The sequence below is a fragment of the Mauremys mutica genome, chromosome 1 (genome assembly GCF_020497125.1).
Source record: "Mauremys mutica isolate MM-2020 ecotype Southern chromosome 1, ASM2049712v1, whole genome shotgun sequence".
NCBI classification, from domain to species: domain Eukaryota; kingdom Metazoa; phylum Chordata; order Testudines; family Geoemydidae; genus Mauremys; species Mauremys mutica.
Genome location: NC_059072.1, coordinates 200,301,419 through 200,327,111, shown reverse-complemented (window position 1 = coordinate 200,327,111; position 25,693 = coordinate 200,301,419). Strand labels below are relative to the sequence as shown.

The window sequence follows — 25,693 nt, the reverse complement described above, 5'->3', positions numbered from 1 at the left end:
GTTTTAGACCAGTTAGTTCAACACTTACCTTTCACCATTACTTTATTTCATCTTTATTTACAGAACAGGTAAAATAAATGTTTCAGTTGTGCATCTTCAAGATTGTTGGAACTTGGTAAGGAGGATTATCAACATTCGGAGGGAACAACACATTCATCCTACTGTTTATGACACACTAAGTGATATTGACAGGCAATCTCAAGAACCACAACCACGTTGTTAATACAGTGTTTCTAGATGCTGATGTGAGAAGAAAGAGGAAGTACTTTGGGGTAACAAATCCCATATGGAGAAGGGAAAACGGAGACTGTAAGTAGTTCTAATGTCCAACAGAATTATAAAAAATATGCTGTACAGATACTTATAAGATAACATCTCGCAACAAAACATATTCCTGTGCTCACTTGCTTGATGTAATGGCAATAGCTGGAAATAAGAAAGTTATGAAATATAGTTAGCAAAGTTTTTAAATGGTTAGCATTTAAGTAAACATACCACCGTGAGTCTCAGCATTCCCTCTCAGCCTGAAGTGACCTTGTGTAATTCCTCACTTACCTTATCTGTAAAATGAGTGAATATTAGTTACCTCCCTCTAAGGTAGGAATATGAAGCCTGGGTTAACAACAAGAAGGTAACCAGAAATATTAACAGCAGCCACTGAAAGAGCTGTTACTAGAATTCATGGTCTCCTGGCTTGCAACTCAGTGCACATTGCCCTAGGCCAGGGGTTTTCAAACTGGGGGTCAGGACCCCTCAAGGGGTCGCGAGGTTATTACATGGGAAGTCATGAGCTATCAGTCTCCACCCCAAAGCCCGCTTTGCCTCAAGCATTTATAATGGTGTTTAATATATAAAAAAGTGTTTTTAATTTATAAGGTGGGGAGGGGTCCACCCTCAGAGGCTTGTTTTGTGAAAGGGGTCATCAGTACAAAAGTGTGAGAACCACTGCCCTAGGCTATAGGACATCTTATAGGAGAGAGTTTCCCCTCTCGTTTTACCAGACATGCAAATGCAGCATAGACATGCAACATAGGTACAGAGCTTGCTTGGACTAGCGGTGCCAAAAGCCTGGGAACTAAACAAAGGAACTCTGGCTGCGTTAGAAGGACTCATTCTCCAGAGAGAGGGAAGTTGCCGGGGAAGTGTTTGGCAAAAGCAGAATGACACATAGGTGCTGCAACTAGGATTGCAGGGGTGCTGCAGCAGCCCCTGGCTTGAAGTGGTTTCCATTACATACAGGGTTTTACAGTTTGGTTCAATGGCTCTCAGCACCCCCACTATAAAAACTGTTCCAGCACCCCTGGAATGACACCCAGGACCTGCTGGAGTGTTTGAAGAAACTAGGCCTGCCGCCCATGCTACTGTCAAGATGGTAAGCCTTTAGGTAAGAAGACATGCGTGTAGACTGTTTCAAAATCCTTTTTTCAAAATGCTTTGTTCCTATTGTTAAAAAACAATTACCCAACAGTAACCCTTCAAGATGTGGCGGTGAAGGTGGATCTCACAGTAGGTGCCCATGTGCCCCACGCATGTGAGCTCAGCATCTTTTGGATAGCAGCATATGACAGGGCAGCAAACGCACTCTGTGCCTCCTTGTGCCCCCATACGAGGGCATAAAGAGCAGTGCAACCATGACCCTTCCTTCGTTCCCTTACAACACAAAGCCTTTGTTAGCTGAGGACTCCAAAGTGGGAATGATGGGCAGATCACGGGATCCACACAGAGTTAGTGGGAAATCTATGGGCATAGCTGACAGGAGAGGAAGTGACTAACAGAGTCAAGAAGTACCCATGTTATATGGCATGTTCCACTTTATATAGTGCCACAATGGTAATCTCATCAGCATAAGCTCCCCTCCTTCAGCTATAACATCTGCTCCCCCCAAAAATTTAACAGGGACAACATTAAGGGTGTCTATAGCAGCATGACATGTGAGCCAGCTATGCTGCCGGTGCTAAGGAAGGAGAGGGGCACTCACTGAAGGATATCAGCCCTGTGGGTATGACTGGGACTGAGGGATAATGTCTTGTGGCTCAGTGACCTAAGCAGGAGCTGTAGGGACCACTTACCAAGTTCATTCCCATCCATCTATGCCTCACTGTGGTATATTTGCAATTGAGAGAGCTGCACCAGCTTCCCTGAATACAACCTGGTCTACACTAGAAAATAAGGTTTGTTAAACTATGTTGGTCACATAAGCCACACCCAGGAGTGACGTAGTTAGCCAACCTAAGTCCCCATGTAGATCGTACTAAGTTCTTCCGTTGACCTAACTACCGTCTTTCAGGGAGGTGGATTAACTCCATCAAACAGGAGAACCCCTCCCATAGGCATAGGCAGTGTCTACACTGAAACGCTACAGTGGAGCAGCTGTGCTGCTGTAGCATTACCAATGTAAACATATCCTTAGACTCTTTTCTGTGGGATTTTATTTGAAAGGGAAAGGGGTTACAGAGGACAATTGTTTAATGTTTTGTGAATATTGGATCAGTTTATTGTAAAAGTAAATAAAAAGTGTTTGACAGGTCATTATAGGAGTTTACATAGAAAAGTAAAGCTACGTACTTCAATATAATTCTACATGACATGTGAGTACCTTAGATCTGTTAAAACTAGTTCTATTTTGCAAACAAGACAACGTATTACAAGAATAACTTTTAAACTGTAAGTATGTAAAAATCGATACACTACAAGTACAATTTCTCAGATCAATAATAAATATATCCTATGTTAGCTATTAGAAAAGGAAGAGTTCAAGATATTTAAGCAAGTTATTGGGGCTGGAGAGATTACAGGTTATTATACAGGTAAATCTTTATTCCTCCATGACAAATGTTAATCCAATCACTGTCATTTTACAATCATTCACCTACACTTCAGCCAAGCAAATTAATATCATGCAGCTTTTTTTTTTTAAATGGAGAAAAGTCTTTAAAGCTTCTCAAAATACATATTTAAAATGGTCATCAAGTGCATTATTTGACATAACTGCCTTGTTTAAACTGTGGAAATATATGCCACAAGGTGGTCTTTGTAACCCTTATGGAAAAGTCCATCTAGCACTGGGATTCCTGGAGAAGTGCATACACAGAGAGCGCTATCACCTGATAGCAGAGATGGGCAAAACTTTGCAAGAAATGTCAATATTTCAAAATTTTGTTTCAGTCTGATTTGGACCTCGTGGCATAGTTGTCCAAGTAGCTACGGACCTACCAGATAGGTCTAGGTATCTGCACTGAACTGGGTATAATTGCCTGAAATGGCCCTTTCAGCAATTATGCCATTTCTTAGCAAGTTAGACTTTCCAAACTTCATTGTACAACACTGTGCACTCACCATATTTAACTTATTGGTGCTAGGAAATCCAGTATTCTGAACTTCAAAGTAGCTATGGTGCACTTACTAACATTTGTATAGCACCTATCACTGTGGTGTTTAACACCCCAAATCTACTGTCAGCCCCCTCCAGATGTCAACTGACATGAACAGTGCTCCAAGCTGAAGCCACTAAGGCTGTGCACATGTGTAATGGTCTGCCTGTGCAGATCATTTTGCAGGATTAGGTCTGAAGTGAGGTTTTGTCCAGGGGGATTTTTCTACTTTACTGCATTAATGGTCTGAGTGTAGTATTCTTGGTAGGTTAATTTTGTAAGTATTTTATTAATTAAGAACAAAACCCCATTAGACAGCAGTTTTTTGTTTGGGAATCATAGAAATATCTCATATGTATTACTTTTCATCTGCAGATTTCAAAGGCCTTCATCCACCTTTTACAGCTGGGGAAACAGAGACAAAGTAGTTAGTTGACATGTGCAAGGTCACCGTGGGAGAACTGGGAATGGAACCCTGCTCTCCTGACTCACAATACAGTACACTGACCACCCACCATCTCCTCTCTGTTAAAGGACTTTTACAGTAGAGTTAAACAATAAGTGAGTCCTACATTGTGTATGAGTCATTCAAGTAAGGGTTTTTTGTTTTTTTTTAAACAATCTACATGACATGCATTGCAGATTTTGAGCCAAATACAAGCCACTTGAGGGTTGAATTTGGCACATTGAGTTGAGTTAGCTCCACTGAATTTCAGTCTTCCTTAATACTGATGAATCAAGCCAGATATTTCTGTACTATTATATTGGCAAATGAGCCTATTGTTTCTAAAATATTGGACTTCCCCACCAAAACAATGATCTCTAGAAGAAATCTGGAGCTAGAATAGAGCCCCTCGCAATAATTCCAGGGACTAGGTAAAAGTAAAAACAAAAACAAGTTCTGCTTGACCACAGTGCAGAGCTGCATCCTCAGGGAGCCTATTCAAACTTCCATCATTGGAGTAAGGTTCATAATAGCAGTGAAAGATCAACCCTAGAAAAGCTCTGCTCCTCCACACCCTTCCGTAACACACCCCTTCACGTCCATAAGGTCAGGAGGGCCACTGCCACAGAAGGGGACAGAGCTGCCTCCACTAGTGGAAAGTTTCCATTTGCAAGGAGAATTCTCCATCACCTCTCTCTAGCCATTTTACATTACTAATATAGCATAAAGTGGCCTTAGTAGACCAGAGAATCTGGCCCAAACTCTGTGTAAGTTCTTATATGACCCCTATCGCTGTAGTATCTGAGCACCCAAGTTCATCTGAATCAGGATGCCTTTTAAAACAATTATAAAAGCAACCCTGCATAGATACTTTATGTAGTACCTACTCTTATAATCTTTATTCATAATATTCTCACCAGAGCCAATGGGGACTTCTTATAGGAATGAAGAATGCAAAAATCCAATCCAAAGTTTGCGATGGCAGAAATTTTACAGATTGCACTCAAAAACAAAACAATGTAAAACTCTAGAGCCTACAAGTCCACTCAGTCCTACTTCTTGGTCAGCCAATCATAAGACAAGTTCGTTTACATTTATGGGAGATAATGCTGCCCGCTTCTTGTTTACAATGTCACCTGAAAGTGAGAATAGGGATTTGCATGGCACTTTTATAGCCAGCATTGCAAGATCTTTACGTGCCAGATATGCTAAACATTCGTATGCCCTTCATGCTTCGGCCACCATTCCAGAGAACATGCTTCCATGCTGATGATGCTCATTAAAAAATAATGTGTTAATTAAATATGTGTCTAAACTCCTTATGGGAGAATTGTACGTCTCCTACTCTGTGTTTTACCCACATTTCATGTTATAGCAGTCTCAGATGATGACCCAGCACATGTTGTTGGTTTCAAGAACACTTTCACTGCAGATCTGACAAAACACAAAGAAGGTACCAATGTGAGATTTCTAAAGATAGCTACATCACTTGACCCAAGTTTTAAGAATCTGAAGTGCCTTCCAAAATCTGAGAGGGATGAGGTGTGGAGCATGCTCTCAGAAGTCTTAAAAGAGCAACACTCTGATGCAGAAACTACAGAACCCGAACCACCAAAAAAGAAAATCAACCTTCTGCCAGTGGCATCTGACTGACTCAGATGATGAAAATTAACATGCATCAGTCCACACAGCTTTGGATGGTTATCAAGCAGAACCCATCAACAGCATGTCCTCTCGAATGGTGATTGAAGCATAAAGGGACATACGAATCTTTAGTGCATCTAGCACATAAATACCTTGCAACACCGGCTACAATAGTGCCAAGCAAAAATGCCTGTTCTCACTTTCCGGTGATATTGAAAACAAGAAGTGGGCAGCATTATCTCCCGCAAATGTAAACTAACTTGTTTATCTGAGCAATCTCAAGAAGTAGGACTGAGTGGATATGTAGGCTCTAAAATTTTACATTGTTTTGTTTTTGAGTGCAGTTGTTGTGTTGCTCATAATTCCACATTTGTAAGTTGCATTTTCATGATACAGATTGCACTACTGTACTTGTATTAGGTTAAATAGTATTTTTCAATTCTTTTGGTTTTTACAGTGCAAATATTTGTAATAAAAAGAAATAAAGTCAGCACTGTACACTTTGTATTCTGTGTTGTAAGTGAAATCAATATATTTGAAAATGTAGAAAACATCCAAACTATTTAAATAAATGGTATCCTATTGTTTAACAGTGTGATTAATCACAATTATTTTTTTTAATTGCTTGACAGACCTAAAAATAATCATTTAAATTTGAGGTTGTTCAGGAGAATCGGTTTGCCCCAAATCCTCATGCCAACCCTGTGCATAAGTGTGATCACGGTAAACATGAGTTGATTACATTTGGAAGGGTGGAGACAGGGGCATTAAAGACATCACAGGTGCATGCAACTATGGAAGATGTTATGGACACATCTGTGGAGAGAATAGTAAAGGGCATAGTCCTTCTGCCCATGTAATAATTCTGCAGATAGAGGTCTCTAGAGTTGTCAATTGGCACCATTCACAAATACTGAAGCCACAAAGTTTATTTAAAGGCTTCACTACACCCATGTACCCAGAAATTATAAATAGTCTGACATTTCACTTATAACCACAGTCAAATACTAGTCCAGAAGCACATCACCCACATTGACCTTGCTTTCCCTTTCTCTTCACCAACCTCTCAGCAGTCTCCTCTTAGAGGATCTTTGTATATGGAACAAATGTCATCTGAGTGAGCTGAAAGCCATTCCATGCACAGCCTTCTTTGGGTCATCAGCTAGGGCTCTAAAAAGGGAGAGGGCTAGGGAGTCAAGTCCTCTTGGGTCAATATTTACTCCATGTAGGAGAGCCACACAATTGTAGTTATATCTAGCAAGTTGTAGAGCATTCCTCCAAGAACATGATCATTTGGGAGGATATTTAATATTCCGAACATGAAAGAAGTCCACAGAACAGTCTTTTATCAATCATGTAAAATTAGAACAGGGACAAGCAAACATAAAAAGAAGTGAGAGGAAGGGACAGAGGGGTCGGGGACATGGGGCAGGCATGTTTCTTATGCTAGTTACAGGACCACCCAATAGTCAAAAATCTGAGAGAGGACACTGAACATGAACCTGCTAGTCATTTTCAGTGCTTAATAATTCTGAAGCACAGAAACTGGCAGTAAAAGTCATTTAGTTCCAAAAAGATCCAATGTGCTCTGGCTCTGCGATAAGCTGGACCTAAATTCTGGGGCAAGGGCCCATGGTTTCTAACCACTCTGGCAACATATACTGCGGCCGTCTGGAAATTCTGCAGCAACTTCAAATAAAGCCTTTGCAAGACTGGTGTTTCATAAAAACTGATCATGTAAATTTTGCATGCATGTTAAGACCAGAAACTTATTTCTAATAATAGAAATTTGGATACTCGAGCTTTTTTTTTTTTTTTTTTTTTTACACAATACAGTAACTTGTGTTATTTTTTTATATTAAATTCAATATATGTTATGCTGCTCCTAAGTTTTCAGTGTACTGAATTTTTTATACTGACATTAACCTGCAGCAGGGTGAGTCAATTCAACAGGAACAATGTTATAACAACACAAGAGCTTTTAACTCACTGTGCAGTCCTAGGGAGTTAGGGGGGAGGAAGCATGCCGCCATCCATACAGCTAACTCTTCCCAGGTAGGAAAGATCAACCCTGCAGTTGGTATCAGAGCAGAGTGGGAGGAACTATACTCCATTTAGGCAACTAAAAGGTAAAGAGAGGAGCACAGGGAATAACAGGGGGCAGGGAAGTGATAGGAAAGGAAAAGCACAGGTGGCCAAGAGAGGCCTCCTCAAGCCCCGACCCCTTCCCAAGAGGATGGAGAGAAAATATGCACAGAATACTTAGGGCAAATCAACTTAAGTTATGTCGACGTACAGCCACCGCAGTAATTAAATTGGTTTGGCACGTCCACACTAGCTCCCTCTGTCTGTGGTGCACATCCTCACCAGGAGCACTTGCACTAATTTAACTGTCACCAGGGGCTCACAGCCAGAACAGTCAATGCAGCGTCTACATTAACACTGCGTCGCCCTAACTACATCGACCTAAGCGCTAAGCCTCTTGCAGAGGTGGAGCATTAGGTCAGTGTAGTGGACGACTTACATCGGTGGGAGCAACATTGTATCGTAGACACCTACAGAGTCAGATGGACATAAGCTGCCTCACATCGATGTAGATCAGGCCTTAGTTTTAGAGTGAGGATTGTATCTGAGTTTCTTTCAGCTAATGATGCAATTAATACAAGACATTTAAATTCAATGGGCATTCCTGATTAAATTATAAACAAAGTTTCCACCATAAATAGCATTACAGTTCTCAAGTTGTTAAAAATGATGCTGGTGGTGGCAAACCACATTTTCTTTAAGTTGTGAAATACTGGCCAAAAGTTCTTGTGAGTTTACACTTCCAAGGAGGTCTAGATGGGTGGTGTCAAATAATGCAAAAATTAGAAGCAAGTTGCAAGAGAATGTAGCAGGGTGCTGGTGCAGAAGCACCTAATTAGCCCCTGCCCAGTCAGCTCCAATCAAGGGAAGCAGTTTGAGGATGATGGAAAATGCCTGATGCTGGCCTGAGGATTGGCAACACCTGCTGGCCTGACAAGCCAAGGGCTATAAAGACTGGGAAGGAGCAAGAAGGAAGGTCACAGCAAGGGAGAAGTCAGGTGCGAAGGGAGCTAGCTGAAGGTTGACTCTGCCTATAAGGGTGGTAACCAAACCTGTAAAGCTTGTATATATATATGGACACTGGTGGTGGGCCAATGATAAGTAAGTAAAGATACAGGTGTTGCACAACCCTGAAGCCTCTCTGAGCTTTATTGGGGAGGGCAAGCGGGCTGCAGGAAGAGGGGTTGGTCTTTTCCAATTCCAATATAAATGTGCTTGACTTATGACAAATTCACAGTACCCTTCCTGTTTTGGAGCTAGGCTATAGGTCAAACAACACTCTCCTGAACCCTTCACTTTGATAGAAAAGTTACTTTAAAGTCTATCAGTATTAAGATTGTTTACAAATATACAATTTTCAACTTTTTATATAGGGACAGCATTTTCATATAGGCTATTTCTTGAGGTGCCTTCCTGCTCTACCTGTGATGTCTCAGATTTCAATGTCCATATCCATTCTCTCCGTGTCACCCTCCCATGCTCTAAACCGTAATTATTTCACTATGCTGCTCACTTCCCCCTTCCCCCCGCCCCCATGCTCTCTCTCAGCTACTCTCATCCCCCCACCCTCTCGTCCCTATTCACCTACCCATTCAGACACTGATTTGACTGACCTAAGTAGGCTTGGCAGAATTTGATTTTTTTATAATTGACATTACACCAATTTTAAGCATTTTTTAAATTTAAATTCTCCACAGTTATGGGAAATTATGAGCAGGAGAGGTCAGTTATTTAATGACAAGCATTGAGATTAAAGTTATTGCTTTGTAACTGTTAAAAACAAGTTGTCAACACCATATGTCAAAAACATGCAAAGTAAATACTAAGAACGTAACGGCCATACTGGGTCAGACCAAAGGTCCATCTAGCCTAGTATCCTGTCTACTGACAGTGGCCAATGCCAGGTGCCCCAGAGGGACTGAACCTAACAGGTAATGATCAAGTGATCTCTCTCTCCTGCCATCCATCTCCACCCTCTGACAAACAGAGGCTAGGAACACCATTCCTTACCCCATCCTGGCTAATAGACATTAATGGACTTAACCTCCATGAATTTATCCAGTTCTCTTTTAAAAGTTATAGTCCTAACCTTCACAACTTCCTCAGGCAAGGAGTTCCACAACTTGACTGTGCGCTGTGTGAAGAACTTCCTTTTATTTGTTTTAAACCTGCTGCCTATTAATTTCATTTGGTGACCCCTAGTTCTTGTATTATGGGAATCAGTAAATAACTTTTCCTTATCTACTTTCTCCACATCACTCATGATTTTATATACCTCTATCATATCCCCCCGCTTAGTCTCCTCTTTTCCAAGCTGAAAATTAATCTCTCCTCATATGGGACCTGTTCCAAACCCCTAATCATTTTAGTTGCCCTTCTCTGAACCTTTTCTAGTGCCAGTACATCTTTTTTTGAGATGAGACCACATCTGTATGCAATATTAAAGATGTGGGCGTACCATCGCTTTATATAAGGGCAATAATATATTCTCCTTCTTATTCCTTTTTAATGATTCCTAACATCCTGTTTGCTTTTTTGACCGCCTCTGCACACTGCGTGGACATCTTCAGATAACTATCCATGATAACTCCAAGATCTTTTTCCTGATTTGTTATAGCTAAATTAGCCCCCATCCTATTGTATGTATAGTTGGGATTTTTTCCAGTGTGCATTACTTTACATTTATCCACATTAAATTTAATTTGCCATTTTGTTGCCCAATCACTTAGTTTTGTGAGATCTTTTTGAAGTTCTTCACAGTCTGCTTTGGTCTTAACTATCTTGAGCAGTTTAGTATCATTTGCAAACTTTGCCACCTCACTTTTTACTCCTTTCTCTAGATCATTTATGAATAAGTTGAATAGGATTGGTCCTAGGCCTGACCCTTGGGGAACACCACTAGTTACCCTTCTCTATTCTGAGAATTTATCATTAATTTCTACCCTTTGTTCCCTGACTTTTAACCAGTTCTCAATTCATGAAAGGACCTTCCCTCTTCTCTCATGACAACTTAATTTACATAAGAGCCTTTGGTGAGAGACCTTGTCAAAGGCTTTCTAGAAATCTAAGTACACTATGTCCACTGGATCCCCCTTGTCCACATTCTTTGACCCCTACAAAGAACTCTAATAGATTAGTAAGACACGATTTCCTTTTACAGAAACCATGTTGACTTTTGCCCAACAATTTATGTTCTTCTATGTGTCTGACAATTTTATTCTTTACTATTGTTTCGACTAATTTGCCCAGTACTGACAGACTTACCTGTCTGTAATTGCCAGGATCACCTCTAGAGCCCTTTTTAAGTATTGGCGTTTACATTAGTTATCTTCCAGTTGTTGGATACAGAGGCTGATTTAAAGGACAGGTTACAAACCCTATTCAATAGTTCTGCAACTTGACATAAGAGTTCTTTCAGAACTCTTGGGTGAATAACAAGTCACCGGGACTAGATGGCAATGTTAAGTTTATCAATTAATTCCAAAACCTCCTCTAGTGACACTTCAATCTGTGACAGTTCCTCAGATTTGTCACGTACAAAAGCCGGCTCAGGTTTGGGAATCTCCCTAACATCCTCAGCCGTGAAGACTGAAGAAAAGAATCCATTTAGTCTCTCCGCAATGGCTTTATCGTCTTTAAGCGCTCCTTTTGCATCTCAATCATCCAGGGGCCCCAATGGTTGTTTAGCAGGCTTCCTGCTTCTGATGTACTTAAACATTTTGTTGTTACCTTTTGAGTTTTTGGCTAGCTGTTCTTCAAACTCCTCTTTGGCTTTTCTTATTAGATTTTTACACTTAAGTTGGCAGTGTTTATGCTCCTTTCTATTTACCTCACTAGGATTTGACTTCTACTTTTTAAAAGATGCCTTTTTATATCTCACTGCTTCTTTTACATGGTTGTTAAGCCACAGTGGCTCTTTTTTAGTTTTTACTGTGTTTCTTAATTTAGGGTATACATTTAAGTTGGGCCTCTATTATACTGTCTTTGAAAAGCACTCATGCAGCTTGCAGGGATTTCACTTTAGTCACTGTACCTTTTAATTTCTGTTTAACTAACCCCTGCATTTTTGCATAGTTCCCCTTTTTGAAATTAAATGCCACAGTGTTGGGCTGTTGAGATGTTCTTCCCACCACAGGGATGTTAAATATTATTATATTATGGTCACTATTTCCAAGCCATCCTGTTATAGTTACCTCTTGGACCAGCTCCTGCGCTCCACTCAGGACTAAATCGAGAGTTGCTTCTCCCCAGGTGGGTTCCCGTACCACCTGCTCCAAGCAGTCATGTAAAATATCAAGAAATTTTGTGTCTCTGCATTTCATCCTGAAGTGACATGTTCCCAGTCAATATGGGGATAATTGAACCCCCACTATTGAGTTCTTAATTTTGATAACCTCTAATTTCCCTTAGCATTTCATCATCACTATCACTGTCCTGGTCAGATAGTCAATAATAGATCCCTAATGTTTTATTCTTATTAGAGCATGAAATTACTATCCATAGAGATTTTATGGAACATGTGGATTCACTTAAGATTTTTACTTCATTTGATTCTACATTTTCTTTCACAGTGCCACTCCCCTTCTCCCCCCCCCCCCCCAGTCCCACATGACCTGTTCTGTCCTTCCGATATATTTTGTACCCCGGAATAATTGTGTCCCATTGATTGTCCTCAGTCCACCAGGTTTCTGTGATGCCTATTATATCAATATCCTCCTTTATCACGAGGCGCTCTAGTTCACCTATCTTATTATTCAGACTTCTAGCACTTGTGTACAAGCACTTTAAAAACATGTCACTGTTTATTTGTCTGCCCTTTTCTGATGTGTCCAATTCTTTATATGAATGTTTCTTGTCTGATCTGGCCCTTACATTATCCTCTTCCATCCTCTGCTCCTGACTATAACCTAGAGAATCTCTACTAATAGACTCTCCTCTAAGAGAAGTCTGTCCAATCCATATGCTCTTTTGCAGCAGTCAGCTTCCCCTCCCCCCCATCTCCTAGTTTAATTTAAAGATAGTTTTTAAACTAAAAAGTTACTGCATCTTTAAATCAAACTAAAGTTCTCAAGCCAACACTTCTTACTTTGCTTATTAGTAAATTGTTACTGACACCAATAGATATTTAATTCTTCCAAGCCTAGACTCAAGACACCTGATGGGCAGAGGACAAAATTGACTGCTGCTGTTCAGGAACAGGGAGAAGCTAATCAGCTCCCCCCTCACACCAGCTGCTGGAAAAGAGGAGGGTGCTGGAATTGCTTAGATTAGGATTTGTTTCCAGGCCCAGCATGGAAGCCCTATCTTTTATAGCTTCTGTCTAGTAGAAGTTTGATAAATATGAAAACCTAACCCCACTTCCAGGCCCTCTGGCTGCTGGCATAGAGCAGCACAATCTTCTTTCCCCTCGTGCTGCTGCACAATTGAGAGTGGTGGTATTATTTACATCACAGTGCCACCTAGGAACCCCTGATCATAGACCAGAGCCCCAGTGTGCTAATCAGTATACACACTACACAACGAAAACCTGGCCTCAACTTACAATTAAGGCTAAGATTTTGTCACGGTTATCTTTAGTAAAAGTCAGGGACAGGTCACGGGCTTCCTGAATTTTTGTTTATTGCCCATGACCTGTCCCTGACTTTTACTAAAGATAACAGTGACAAAAATGGGGTGGGGGCGTCCAGCACCCACCACTGCTGCAGCTCTGGGGTCTCCCTGCCACCCACAGCAGCTGGGAGTTGAGGCCCACCCCCCGGCTGACAGCTCCAGCCCCACCGCCCTAGGGCTGAAGTATAAAATGTCACCAAGGTCTCTGGAAGTCATGGATTCAGTGACCTAATCTTAACCTCATTTATGATCCAAGTAGTAATTCTACCCCTCACCACTCCATTCCTTCGCTGGGGCTTGCCTATGCTGCTGCTCACAGCTTTGTCAAGCAGCAGCTGCAGCTCAAAACTAGCCTGACTCTTTCACTTTAAATTATTTGCTTTTGGTTGCATCTGCAGGATGCTAGGTATTTTCAAATCAGTTTCCACACTTCTGCAATTTAGAAAAGCTCTGAACAGGACAGTACCATAGGTCTGGAAGGGTCAGAATGCAGTCCCCTGCTACTGCAGGCAATCCCATCACAAAATGTCTTTCATAAACTTATCAAACTCTGTCTTAAAGCTACTTAGGTTAGGCCTGCCACAGAGGCACGGGTACTGCATGGCCTCCAGAAGATGAGGCTGCTTTGCTTTATATTCACAGCCATAAAGGGCAGGAAGTTAAACTTTAAAACCTTAATTCTGCAGAAAATTATGGTAAGGAGCCTCACACTCTAGTAATGATTAGATATTAGGAGCCAGATGCCATGGTCTCAATGATCTTATTTGAATCACCTTTACAGCTCCCCCATTCCTGGGGCATGACCATTCTCCAGCATCAATTAGGGCTTGGCTACACTTGCAAGTTGCAGCGCTGGTAGAGGCTTTCCAGCGCTGCAATTAGTAACCGTCCACACCTGCAAGGCACATCCAGCGCTGCAACTCCCTGGCTGCAGCGCTGGCTGTACACCTGGTCAGGTTGGGGTGTAGCGATTGCAGCGCTGGTGATCCAGCGCTGCTCATCAAGTGTGGACACACACCAGCGCTTTTATTGGCCTCCAGGGAATAAGAAGATATCCCAGAATGCTTTTAACTAAATTACTCTCTTTGTTTTGTTATGCAGCCTCTCTTTGTTTTGTTGTGAACTCCGATGGGAGCTCCGTTGAACTGCTTATCTAAAAAAACAAACACTGATCACATCTGTACCTGGCTGTGAACGATCAAATGAGAGGCAGGGAGTGAATGTTTGCTTGACAGAGAAACAGTGTTGGAGGCAGGCTGTTTGCAATTAAGACTAAGAGTTCGCGAACATTGTGATTTTTCAATCCAGGAAGCTAACACACAGTGTTGGCTCCAAAAATCCACTCTCTCTATCTTCCCCGCTCCCTGTCACAGTACACCACCCTCCACCCCCCCTCTTTTGAAAAGCACGTTGTTGCCACTTGAATGCTGGGATAGCTGCCCATAATGCAGCACTCCCAACAGTGCTGCAAATGTGGCCACACACCAGCGCTGGTAGCTGTGAGTGTGGCCACATACCAGCGCTGTTCCTGCACAGCTGCATGACCAGCGCTGTAACTCCCAGCGCTGCAACTTTCAAGTGTAGCCAAGCCCTTAGATAAGCTTTCAGCCTAATGAATTATGCAAGAATGCCTACAGCCCAAGGTGTCCTTTAACTGTTGAATGCTGGGACACTCCAAGGATGTCCCATACAGAGGCCAGAATGTACCATGAGAGCCATTATAGCGGCTACTGAAAGATTTCTCTACATAGGAAAGAGTCATCTTGGAGGGTAGTTACACCAGGCTTACATTTGCAACACCAGATTGCACAAGTGAAACTGAGCCCAATTTTCATCTTCTCAACCTTGAGAACCCCTAGATTTAATTGCTGCCCCTCCATTCCACCGATTGGGGGCAATGTACCAAAAAAAAAAAAAGTTTATGAAACTAGTTTATGGTTAGTATCGAGAATGGTTGCTGTCCATTTTTAGTATTATGAACATGACTGTTATAATGCAAATGTATCCCTCATTCCTATCTTCTGCAGGGACAACATCCTCCAAGAAACATTTCAGTAAGACTCAGAGGGGTAGCCATGTCAGTCAGTAAGAGTGTGCTTTTTTGATGAAACAGAAAAATATCCTGGGATGCTCACTCTCTCAGGCACAGGCTGTGCAAGCTAAGAACAGCCACATCACTAGCGAGAGAATAAAAGCTAAACAGTTTGCCACCACTGTCCTCCCCTAGAGTTTTTCTAAAAACTCATGGAGATAAATATGGCAAGTTGGACAGAACGTGCACACCAGCTGCCACCTCCTCTCCCGGGCCTGCACTATTCATTTAGGGCTGCATTGCTATGGGCACACCAACGTAACAGATTCTGCAGTGATTTGCTGCACTGCAAGCAGCTTTCTGCCAGTGCCCTGGACTTCAAGTTATGGAGGTAGCAGTGTTGAATCAAACCCTGCCCCCATGGCTTTTTATTTTGTTGGCACATGCCATACTAAGTGTATTAGCTCTTGTTTTCTGGCCAAGTTCTACAACTATGTTCTGCCTACCTAAATTCTTCTTATAGTTTTAAGTAGACTGGGATATTCTTAGTTTCTTTGGGCAGATTAGTATTTAAATGGTCACTAAAGTTCCACGCCAGAAAAGGCTGCATTTTAGTGGTGGCTGAAGAGTGAGGGACTGCAAGATTTATTACAAGTAACCAAAAGTCAATTAAGTTAAAACATAAGACAGCATACAGTATCTACAGTTTCTCCCAAATAATTTCAGAAATACATGGGTTTGGGTTTTTTCCTCCCATTTTTATTGAAACTTTTTACAGAATACTTTGTAACAAGACAAAATGCCACAGTAAAGGAATGTAAACTGCAAGAAACAGTTTGAAGTATCCAGATACTCTCTAATAAGAGTTTTCGTTTGAAGACAAATGCAGTAGGCAAGATAATATGCAAATGGTATACACAGGGTCAGCAGCGAGAACTAGGAGTTTTGCATCAGGTTTACTTCAAAGTTTTTATAACAATATAATACTCTATTCACTAGACCAAAATTACATCATCATACATCATTGCTATGACAAGAACTTCTAGATATGGACACTAACAATTTACAAGTATAATTAAGCTATATTAATCTCATTAACAATGCTAAATCTATATTCCTACTACAAGAACTTTTAAAGTCTTCTGTCTAATAAGATCTTGCTAGACCCTTAAACAAACACTTGACCAAAGAGAGACCTGGACCCAACTAGATTTGCCTGATCTGCATGTCCATTTGGTTCATTCCATATCCATCTGAGGCTGGGGAAAAAGCAGAATTCAAATGCTATATAATATCGTTTGGTTTTGGTCAGCAATGTACTTTAGTTGAATAGTTAAAAATAAGGCAGTTCATTAACTGGTATTTTATATAAAAACTGCAGAAAATACAACAGCAACAAAAACAGAAAAGTATTTCACAGAAATCTAAGAAAAAAGATATCAATATACAAAGGTAAAAGCAGCATCACTTTGACACTGTGCTTTTAAAAAAGATAAATGAAAAGATTTCTGTAATGATATTAAAAAGAATTTGCTTTCTTCTTGAAGAAGACTACTAACATTTTGCACAGCAACTATTTTTTTAATAATCACCTCATTTACAAACGTGTATTCGTAGACATAGAATTGTCATATAACATCACCATCTTTGCTCAGAGTGTCTGACTTTATACAGTGAAGCTGATAATTTAAGAAGTGTCACAAGATATCGCTACATATTGTATTTGACAGAACTAAAATAAAGCAAATGCTTTTTAAACCAACACCATAAAGAAAAACCCCAAAGTGTTTTGTAGACAAAAACAAAACCATTTTTCAAACATGAGCATTTTGAGATTTCACCAGTAAAATCAGAAATCCTAATTATATATTTATTTATATTCTACAACTATTCTTTACTAGCCTAATTAAAGCACATAAACCACTGAATTACACACAAACTTTTTTTTTTTTAAAAGAAAACCCTTAAAAACAGTGCACATAAGTTTTTTTTTTTTTTTTTACTTTAAAACATCACATGTAACAAGGTTAGTATTAATTTCAAAACAATCACGTTTAAGGGCATAAAACATACAGTTACTGAATAAATACGAGTATTTTTGCTTTATTATACACTACTGAATCCAGAGTGTCTCTCTCAAAGAAAGAGAGAGTGACTCCAAAGATTTTTCAAACCTCTTCCACACAGTCCTCTCTCTGAAAGAAAGATTTTCCCAACAACTCTGTTATCTTAGGATAAGAATAATAAAAAAAAAAAGCTGCATGTTTTAGACACGCAAGAATCTTTCACTTCGGGTGCTCAAGCAGAGCCCTGTGATGGCTATTCCCCACATCCTGGCCTTTATAGGTGGGCAGGGAGGGGAGGAGAGAAGAGAGAATGTGGAGGAGAGGCAGGAGAGAGAAGTAGAGCGGTGGAAGGCATACAAAGGGTAAACTGAACCATCACATTTCCTTTTGGATATCAATGAAAGCTAAAGGAAAAAACTTTGGCAGAGAATGGCATCAACAGAAGTTCTCCAAAACGGAGGGGAAGTTTTCCAGAATGACGTGCACAAAAAGCTTTCCAAGAAGCTGCCTCTCTTTAAAAGAAGACGCTTTTACTATATCAGTGGGAGAAAATTAAGAAAAGTAAGTTAAGGTGAACAAAAGGGTGTCATTTAAAATTAAGCTATAAAAGTGGCAAAATAGGCATTATCAAGTTCAAAAGTTAAAGGCAATAAATACCCAGTTATGTCCGGATGGGTAGGAAAATCATTCTGGATCTCTGTGGCAACTGGTCCAAGTCCAAAGCAACAGGCATTGGCCCCGAAGAGAGGCCAAATACTGAAATTTGAGGGACCAGAGTCAGTTATAAAAGATCCTAAATTTGCAGTTTTGCAAGCCCCAAGAGTTAATGGTAAACCAACATTACATCTAATCTGGGTTCACATCTCTTGATTAGATCATGACTCACAAGACTGGTAGAGGCATGTTTAAGCCTGAAGCAATCTCTTACACACTGTAGTCCCTGGCATGGTCAAATCAGAGTGTTCTTGCCCATCAAAGTGGTATGTGCATAAAGTAGCAAAAGGAATGTAATAAAGTTGTTACAGTGGTTAGCAGTTTAATGCAAACTCATTATTAATACAGGTCTTCACTTTCACCTGAATGCTAAAAGCTCCTGAGCCACTGTTTTAACATTCCAAGGATTAGGCATTGGATTTTGCTTTCTATGAAAACAATCCTGATAAATGTCAAAATGAAGAGAGAAAACCTTATCAAGTTACCCTCTTTCATACAACTATGAGACATTACATAGCAGAAGGCTATGCACAGCTTCTCAGTACAAGAATACACACAAAAGTTTGAGATCATGCAGAAGATATTCTTGGGTGCAGTTGTATTAATATGAATGATTCTACAGTAGACAGCATTAAAACCATCAGTATTTGTAAAGCAAAATAAAACATCTCTACTCATTAACAGCCATTAGACATCCATGAATGAAATTCTAGCCCCATTTGACATTGACTTCAGTGGAGCCAATATTTCACCCCATAATTGAGACTGCAATATAAGAACCCGGTGATTATCCAGTTTACAGTCCCTTTAAAATGGAGAGAAATATACCTAATAAGCATATTTTAAAGAAAAAAAAATCTATACCATAGGGAGGGAATGTTTAAGCAATCTCAGAGATTAAACATGGTCTTCACAGCTGACTTCCATTAACTTGCAATTGGCCTTTTCATAGCTGACTATGCCCATGTGAAAACGATCCCATTTGACTTTCTTACATTACAGAAGCATTACAAGATATATTCTGGAAGGATGTTAGTAAGAAGAGAGATCAGGAACAATGGAGAGGAAAAGCAGGATGATTCAGTTTCCATATAAAACTTGGTAATATTGACACTTGCACATGGACTAGTGTGGTCATACACTTTACCTCTCTTACTCCTATGACACAAGACTGAACTAGTGTTTTCAGTTACAGATCAAACAAGCTATGTAAAAAACACAACTGGTAAGTGTACTTTATCATCTATTAAATGTATCAAGTAAGGCTAGAGGATGTTTAATAAATTATGTGCAGTGAAGAACATTAGCAAGTTCTACAGTGACAGCTCAGATGCAGAAATTGAGCTTGCTTGGATATGAAGAAATCACACAGAGGTTAGTGGGGAAACAAGTTTCTTTAAAAAAAAAAAATGAAGATAGTTTCTTTTAAAAAGCCCAACAGTAAGGGCATATCTACACCATCACCACACACACACACACACACACACACACCCATCAAGTCAACATGCAGCCACCACAGTAGTCAGGAGCATCCACACGACACTCATTGTGTTGGTGGAGTGGGTCCTCACTAGCAGCGCTTGCATTGATGCACAGAGCAATGCGCTGTGAGTAGCTAACCCACAATGCAACTAGCCGCAGCGGGGTTTGGGAAGGGCTTGCAATACCTCATGGGAACAAAACATTGCAGGAGGGAATGGGAACATGGCTTTGGCCTCCCATGATGGTTTCCTCCCTCTGTTCCTTCCTCCTCTGATATCAACAGCAAACCACCCATACTTTCTTGCATCTTTTTTCTGAAAGCCTGGTTTAGCCACACATGCCATAGCTTGAGAAGCATGGACCCTGCTCAGCTCTGCACTCTTGTTGTGAGCATTACATACGTCAGGATAAGGCATGTGGTATTTCCAGAGCCAAGACAGGAGCCACCACACGGAACACTCTGATATCACTCAACCAAGCCATAGAGCAAAACAATGCAGTTGCACAGCAGTTGAACACGGTGGAGTGCAGTTTCTGATCCCAGGAAACAAGCACTGACTGGTGGGACCTGATCGTTATGCAGCTATGGGATGATGAGCAGTGGCTGCAGAACTTTTGAATGCGGAAGGCCACCTTCCAGGAACTTTGTGCAGAGCTTTCGCCAGCGCTGAAGTGCAGCAACACAAAAATGAGACCTGCTCTGACAGTGGAGAAGAGTTGTGATCACACTGTGGAAGCGTGCAACGCCAGACTTCTACTGGTCAGTAGGGAATCAATTTGGAGTTTGTAAATCCACTGTGGGAGCTGCTGTGATCCAAGTTTGCAGGGCCATTAATAGACTTCTGCTAAGAAGGGTAGTGACTTTGGGAAACGTGCAGGACATAGTGGATGGTTTTGCCGCAGACAGACTGCATATCCCAATCTTGGCACAAACCACGTTGCCAAAGACTACATAAACTGAAAGGGGTACTTCTCAATGGCGTTGCAAGTGCTGGTGGATCACAGGGGCATTTCACCGACATCAACGTGGGATGGCCAGGAAAGATGCGTGACACACACATCTTTAGGAACACAGGTCTGTTCAAAAAGCTGCAAGCAGGGACTTGCTTTCCAGATTGCAAAATAGCCATTGGTGACGTTGAAATGCCAATCGTGAGGCTGGGAGACCCAGCCTATCTCTTGCTCCCATGGCTCATAAAGCCATACACTGGCTCCCTGGACAGCAGTAAGGAGCGGTTCAACCATAGGCTGATCAAGTGCAGACTGGTGGTGCAGTGTGTCTTTGGACATTTAAAGGGTCGCTGGCGCAGTTTGCTTACTAGATTAGACCTCAGTGAAAACAATATCCCCATTGTTATCGCTGCCTGCTGTGTGCCCCATAATATCTGTGAGGTAAAGGGAGAGAAGTTTCTGCAGGGGTGGGGTGCGGAGGCAGATGGGCTGGCAGCTAATTTTGAGCTGACAGCTACCAGGGCAAGAAGAGGTGCCGAGCAAGGAGCTCTGTTTCTCTGGGAGGCTTTGGAAAAGAGTTTCACTAATGAGCTAGAGTAATGTGCACCGCTTATCTGCATTGTGCCTTCCTCCACTATCCCCTCCATTGCATCAGTTCCCCTGTACCTCCTCTCCCCCAAGTCCCCATGCCTGGAATAAATTTAAAAAAAAAGTGTTTAATTCTCTAAACATTGTCTTATTGCACAAAAATAATAAGGAAAATAATTTAACCTTGGGCAAACCGTGCACTAAAATTGGAGGGGAGAAACCAAGCGTGCTTGTGTCTGAAAGCACAGAAGTCTTGCCCATTAAAGGTCTTTGAATGGCTGCCTTTTGTTTTTAGCACCCTCCCCCCGGTGTTGAGTGGAAGGGATACTGCACCTTCCCTTGCCACTTCCTGGAACATTTGGGAAGTAGTATTGGGAACAGGGCGATGCTTTCAGGCCATTCTACAGGGGCTATAGAGGGAATCTAGCTGCAAGTTGTTTTTCTTGACTCAGACACCTCAATGTGTCCGATTGGTCCTTCATAATCCACAGCATCTCATCCTGCATGGTACACTCATGCTCCTGGTATACTTTTCATCTGTCCATATCCACGTCCAGTTTTTCAAACAAACAATGAAATCCTCCAGGCTCTTAGCTCCATGTCAGCTGTCCCAGAGGCATTCATTATCTCATTGAACAGGCCATCATGCGTTCTTCCCCCCCGTCCACCTTCTAATCCGCAAAAGCCCCTCCGCCAGCATGGAGGATGTGCTGAAGGCCAAAACTTTCCACTATAAGGCATGCAAAGCACAAGGCAACCATTGTCAGTGCATACCCTGGGTCTAGTGCAAGGTTGCCATTTAAATATCACTTCCCTTATTACACTGAAGTGCAAGCCAGAAAATAATCAGAATCCCTGGCTGTTCAATGAACCAGTTTGCTGTTCCAGCCATGGTGAGTATGGCCCAGCAGCCTGCATAACAGGCCTTGTGCTGCAACTTGTAGGAAATCCACGTTGGGACCGCAGGTGGGTAGTGGACAATGCCCCCTCCCCTTAGGAATACAGACATTGCTTTGAGACCAAGGACCAGTGTTAAGCTTCCCAAATTGTGGTCTTTGTCCAGAGCGGCTTGGGGGATTTTGGGGGGGGGGAGAAAGAGGGTTGCAGCCACAAGGGAACACAGGAATCCCATCCACTCCCTTCCTTTAACATTGCTGGTAGTAATCACCTTGGGCTTGCAGACTGAGGTCAACACCAATCCCTGCCAACCAAACCACCAGCATGTTTGGGAAACAATGGTCAAGGGACCAGAAACCACCGTGTGTGTGGGGAGGGAGTGGGGGGGGGGGGGGGGAGGGCGAGGTGATCACATACTCTATTGTTTGCAGTATGAGCACTTGTAATGAAAAAAACTTCCACTCCTAGGTGGACTCTATGCGATATCAGTGTGCTGAGGGAAACTAACAGAGGCAACACAGGAACAGATACTGCAAACATCTGGGTACAGACCAGGTCCGCATGCTGCTGCCGCAATGATGCCAGCACAGTTGATACTGGAGTGGCGTGGGAAAGTGTCCTACCGTGGAGGAAGAAATAAGGTAGCCCTCCCTAGAAGCCTTCTGCAAAGGATTGCAGTGTACCTCCATGAAAAAGTTTCCTAGATATCTCTATTGAGGATTCCCAGGCCATCCCTGTGCACATAACAGTCTTTTCTGGAGGGCACCCTCTATATAACTGGAAGACGCTCACTGCACCTCACTTTTTCTTCATATTAAACAAAAATTTTATATATATATATATATATATATATATAAAAATAAATAAAAATAAAAGCATGTAACCCCTTACAGGTTGATTAGAATTGCATATGATCACCAGAGATGCCTTCTGAGGCATCATGCTTGGAAACCATGCGGTCCTGCAACCAGCTGGACTGCTCTGAGGTTAAAAACAGCTCCTGGCTCTTGAGGAGAATGGATCCCCCACTCACCTGCCTCCAATTCTCCTCATCATCATCATCCAGAATGTCCTCCTCATTTTTGCCTGAGATGGCCCTGAACTCAGACTCCTGGGAGGTATCCATGCTATGGCAGGGGGGTAGTGGTGGGGTTGCCACTGAGAATCGCATGCAGCTCATTGTAGAAACAGCACATCTGTGGGGCAGAATCAGAATGACTGTTCATCTCCCTTGTCTTCTGGTACGCCTGCCAAAGTTCTTTGATTTTCACGTGGCACTGCTACATGTCCCTGGTGTAGCCCTTCTCCCTCATGTCCCATACAATCTTTTTGTAGATGTCTACGTTTCTTCAGCTGGATTAGAGCTGTGCTTGTACAGACTCTCTTCTACCCAGACCAGTAAGATCCACCACCTCCTGTGTACTTCAGGCTGGAGCACATTTGGGGTTTTGACTCTCCATGGTCAGCTGTGCTGGCGAGCTCTCCACATTGATCAAACAGGAAAATGGGAATTCAAAAGGTCCTGGGTCTTTAGTAGGGGAGAGGCTGTTTCCTGTGTACTTGGGCTGCTGAGCAGGGAGTTGAAAACCATCTCCAGAGCAGTCACAGTGGAGAACTGTGGGACTCCTCTTGGAGGTCAATTCAGTCAACTTACACAATACTGCGTTTACACTGCCTCTCTGACCCATCAACAACAATGTAAGCGCTATGCCTCTCGCGAAGGTGAATTAAGTTGACGTTACAGGTGAGTTAGGTCAGTGGAAGGGACCTGGTACAGTAGAACCTCAGAGTTACGAACACCTTGGGAATGGAGGTTGTTTGTAACTCTAAACAAAATGTGATGGTTGTTCTTTCAAAAGTTTACAAGCAAACATTGACTTAATACAGCTTTGAAACTACTATGCAGAAGAAAAATGCTGCTTTTAACCATCTTAATTCAAATGAAACAAGCACAGAAACAGTTTCTTTACCTTGTCATCAACTTGTGTGTGTGTGTGGTTTACATTTAAACACAGTACTGTACTGGGTGGTTCCCCCCTGCATCTCTGCTGCTGCCTGAATGTGTAGTTCTGGTTCCAAATGAGATATGTGGTTAACCAGTCAGTTCATAACTCTGAGGTTCTACTGTAGTATAGACACATGGATTAAGTCTACGAAAGGTGGCTTTCATCAACTTAAGTTTATAGTGTAGACCAGGCCTCAGTTATGAAGACACGGAGAGAATACAGCCATTTTATCAACTGAGTTTCCAACTATGACTACAACACTTTACCATAATTAATCCAACAATAGGTTGTTTTACTTCTGTGAAGCTACATAGTGACAGGACTAGATTGATCCCCATTGGAAATAAACTTTTAGAACTAGTGTAATATAGACTTTTAGTATGAAAAAAATTTGAATTTAAGATAGAGCTAAGTAAACTGTGTATTTTAGTATCCAAAGTATGATCAAACACATGCCAATAAGCTGAAACTACTTGTCTTTACAAGTGTAGACCTAATACAGTCATAATTCTTTGGGAATATTACATGTTGTTACAGGGTTAAAATTTTATCACAGATCATAAGTGTGAGTGTACGTGGCACTGGGCATTATGCAGGAAATATGTAAAGTGGGCTTGGTAGAAAAGAACTCATCTGGGGCAAAAGAACTAGAGAAGAGACGGTACTAGGCAGGCTGCTGTTTATCTAGGTGGAGGCAAGATATATGCTTCTGGCACTACCACTGTGTGAGGCATTCTAGGGAAAGAGTAAGAAGGACTGAAGCAGTGACAGTAAAGCAAAGGGTCCCTGAGCCAGCCTACCTGTGAGAGGCAGGTGGTAATACATTCATTAAAACTAGATCAAGGGCCAGTAAGCAAACCCTATAATGCCAGTTGTTGATGGAAATGTATGCGGAGTTAGTATGGGATAGTGCCTGTTAACATCCCAAAGATGGCAGACTACACACCCCAAGTGTGCCACTAAGCCCAACTGAGCATTTTAAGCCAGGCCCTGAAAACACATATAGAAGCTCTTGGTCCACAGCCACTCTGTCCCTACAGAAAGGGGAAAAGGCTTCCTGAGTTCTTTATCCCCCTCCTCTTCCTAGTGTATCCACCTAGATATAGGGCAAACCCATCTAAGCTTTTTACTGTTTACCCTCATAGACTTTAACGTCAGAAAGTCCTGCATATAAAGAGTTTTGTTCATTTTTGTATACCGTGTTATTTCCCCTCCATTACACCTCCAATAACTTATGAACTTGAGTTTCCATTTTTACAGACTCGTTCATGTACTAAGAATTTATCATTTAAAAAAAGAATGTTTTTCTGTATGAAGTACCCTATTGAAACAATAACTGTTACACACATTGACACAACACTACCAAAACCAAGCCTCAGCCACATACAGTAATGGCCATCATCCACACTTAGGGTGACCAGACAGCAAGTGTGAAAAATCAGGCGGGGGGGGGGGGGGAAATAGGAGCCTATATAAGAAAAGGACCCAAAAATCAGGACTGTCCCTATAAAAATCGGGACATCTGGATACCTTATCTACACTATTCAAACATGGCTCATAGGCTCATCTCTCTATTGTGATCCACAGTGTTCTACCCTCAAGTAGAAGATCTAAAAGCTGATAATGAACAGTAGTTGCTGTAAAACATCTCAGCATCTATTCAAATCCACAGACCTACCAGTCTCAATTGCTATTTCAAGAGTATGGTAAATTACCAGTTCCATCTGATAATCTAGTTATTGTTGGTTTACCAAGAGCTGTTCAGTGACCCACCGAAGTTCTTTGGAGCAAGATGCTTTTCC

The 25,693-nt window shown here is 41.7% G+C and overlaps 1 protein-coding gene across 2 annotated transcripts in view; it reads right to left on the bottom strand.

The window, feature by feature from the left end:
* The window catches only part of MRPS6 (mitochondrial ribosomal protein S6), a 62,255-nt gene that overhangs the window by 15,703 nt on the left and 20,859 nt on the right, over positions 1–25,693 (bottom strand). Inside the window, exon 1 of one of the 2 annotated variants that reach the window (XM_045002390.1) lies at positions 22,919–23,590. The exons of the other annotated variant lie outside the window; for it this stretch is intronic. Within the exon in view, the coding sequence (XP_044858325.1) occupies positions 22,919–23,065 (147 nt within the window). The 5' untranslated portion in view covers positions 23,066–23,590. Of the gene's footprint in view, positions 1–22,918; positions 23,591–25,693 lie in introns of those variants that run through there. 2 annotated transcript variants of the gene reach the window in all.